Raw genomic sequence first — 2,332 nt, forward strand, 5'->3', positions numbered from 1 at the left:
TGCTGTACATCACTGCAGCTCTATATTCTCCTTTGTAACAAAAGGATGAAGTCCTGTTTGTTATTGCACAGCACTTTGAGAACTGTGGTTGAGAAGTGCTATTACAGAATTGTTAATAAAAATGATCTTTTTTCTTTTCCAGAGAGATCAGTGCTTGCCCAGCCAACATTTGTTTTTGAAAAGAAGGACTGTCCTTTGAAGGTAAAAAGTTTTGGGTTTTTTTTCTTCCCCCTTATTTGCTAAAATATGCTGAGAAATGAGGATTCTATAGACAATGATCCTAGCAGTAATAAAAGATTTTAGCCCAGGTTAAGACTTGTAATAAATGGTCTCAAAATAGAACAAGGAAAAGTAGAAACTGGAAGCAAGATGGCTTTTAATGCATATATGCTGGATTGATATACTTTGTGTCCTGGTCTAGAAAATGGCTGTTCTATTCTCCTTGACCTTTCCATGCTTATATTTTTTTTCCAGCGGCCTGCAGAAGACCCAGTTTGCAAAGCTGAAAATGGTAATAACCATCTCATTGAAAAAGTATAATAATACGCTGGGTTATTCATAGGTCTCACTGTTTCCTGTGAAAATAGTGTTTGGACCCTTACTTTGTATGAGCAGGGACAAATCCCTGTTAGCAGACTAATACTATGTGGGTTGTAGAGCCACCTACTATGTTCTAATATATATGTCCCTGTATTACCTCAAGAATTCCTCCATCTTACCTCTCATATTTACTGGAAAGCCAAACTCCAGAAGCCCTGAAAAGTGGCCAAGTATATTCATCAGCTGTATGAGCTCCTAGCAACCCTTTTCTATTTGTTTAGACTACATTATAATGTAACTTCTCATTCTTAATGTCTTTTGAGCCTGTGGGCTCTGAACTGGTTCTAACTGCTTGATTTAGGTTCCCTGAACTTAGTAGAAATAAAGAAGACTCCCAGGGCTTTGTGACTGAGATTCCAAAGCCCTTGTGCTCTTAGGTACTGCCTTAAAGCTGTTCCTGTAAGTCATTCCTAGAATTTATTGTGTTCAGGTTTTAATTCCGTATCATAGCATTGTACTGAAATCTCCTGCCAGTCTGTCTCTGCAGAACATACTTACTTTTCTCTAGATTGCGTCAGTTGTTCCAGAAAGCGTGCAAGATCATCATCCTTTACTTTCCAGAAGTCTGACTCTCAATCTAACACAGGTATGCCATTTAGCTCCAGTCATGTTTTAGTTACTATAGTTCTGTATTCTCATCTGGTAAAGAAGAGAAAGAATTTTCCTGTCTAAGAAAAGTTTCTGCGCTATAGAAATGCCGCAAGTCATGAAAACTTAAACATTGATACAAACTTGCTGGTAATTTCCAATAAATCCCTTTTTAAGTAAAAATATATTAATTTTCCATACTTACATAATATTACATAAAGCAGTGAAAAATCTGTATATTTCATATAATTTCCTTGAATTGCTCACACAGTCAAGGGAGGAGGAGGGCTGGAAAGGAATGTGTTTCTCTGGTTTGTGGAGGAGATCAGTGTTCCCTGGGCAATCCCTGAAAATGTAAAGCAGTTTCCAGAAGGGCCCCTCCTACCATCCCGCCAACAGCTGACCTGGAAGGCCCTTTAAAGACTGTGTATTGCTTCCATGGGAAATGCATGCAAGTCACTGAGGCTACTGTGCAGAAGGACTGATCTGGTTTTTTACAGTGTTTATTTAACATATGGATGGGACCAGAAAGTTACTTCTGAATTCAGGCATTAGTATGTGTACACTATGTTTTTTTTAATCTAGTCCTGTGACACACCTGAATGTAGCTAAGAGGATTTAAGATAAGCTAAGTTTGGTATACTCTGAAAATTATACTGAGATCATACACAGAAAATCATAGATACGGTAGAAATTTTAGGGTATGCCTATATCTCACTCCCTGGTTCTGTTTTGAACCTCTCCAACTGGTGGTCTCCAAGGCAGAACTGTTACAAAGTGGACCAGCCATAAGCAGTGTGCCTGAGCCAGGTGTGCCACTTGGCCTCAGAGACCTCTGCGATTCAGCAGTATAGGCATAACCTAACAGTCTACTTCAGAAAGCCGGTAGTTAGCAGATAATAATTTATTCTACTGCCAATGAAGGCATGACATCAAATTGGCTAACCTTAAAATTAATCTTTTTTTTTCTCCAAACAAATGATAATTTCAGTCTCTTACTCTTTCAGATACAGCTCTCGCTCAGAAAAGAGGGAGATTGTCTTCCTTTACCATCCTTCCTACCTTCCCTCCCTCCCAGCCAGGTAAGTTAAAAAAAAAAAAAAAAAAAAAAGAGAAAAAAAAAAAAAAAAAAAAAAAAAAAAAA

At 38.0% G+C, this 2,332-nt stretch overlaps 1 protein-coding gene across 1 annotated transcript in view; it reads left to right on the top strand.

Annotated features, from left to right (window-relative positions):
• Positions 1–2,332, top strand: part of RANBP3L (RAN binding protein 3 like) — a 35,223-nt gene that overhangs the window by 9,588 nt on the left and 23,303 nt on the right. The window contains exons 2-5 of the mRNA XM_019473639.1: positions 143–201; positions 475–511; positions 1,109–1,186; positions 2,196–2,274. Of these exons, the coding sequence (XP_019329184.1) occupies positions 143–201; positions 475–511; positions 1,109–1,186; positions 2,196–2,274 (253 nt within the window). The remainder of the gene's footprint in view (positions 1–142; positions 202–474; positions 512–1,108; positions 1,187–2,195; positions 2,275–2,332) is intronic.

Source organism: Aptenodytes forsteri, unplaced genomic scaffold (assembly GCF_000699145.1).
Source record: "Aptenodytes forsteri isolate BGI_AS27 unplaced genomic scaffold, ASM69914v1 Scaffold120, whole genome shotgun sequence".
NCBI lineage: Eukaryota > Metazoa > Chordata > Aves > Sphenisciformes > Spheniscidae > Aptenodytes > Aptenodytes forsteri.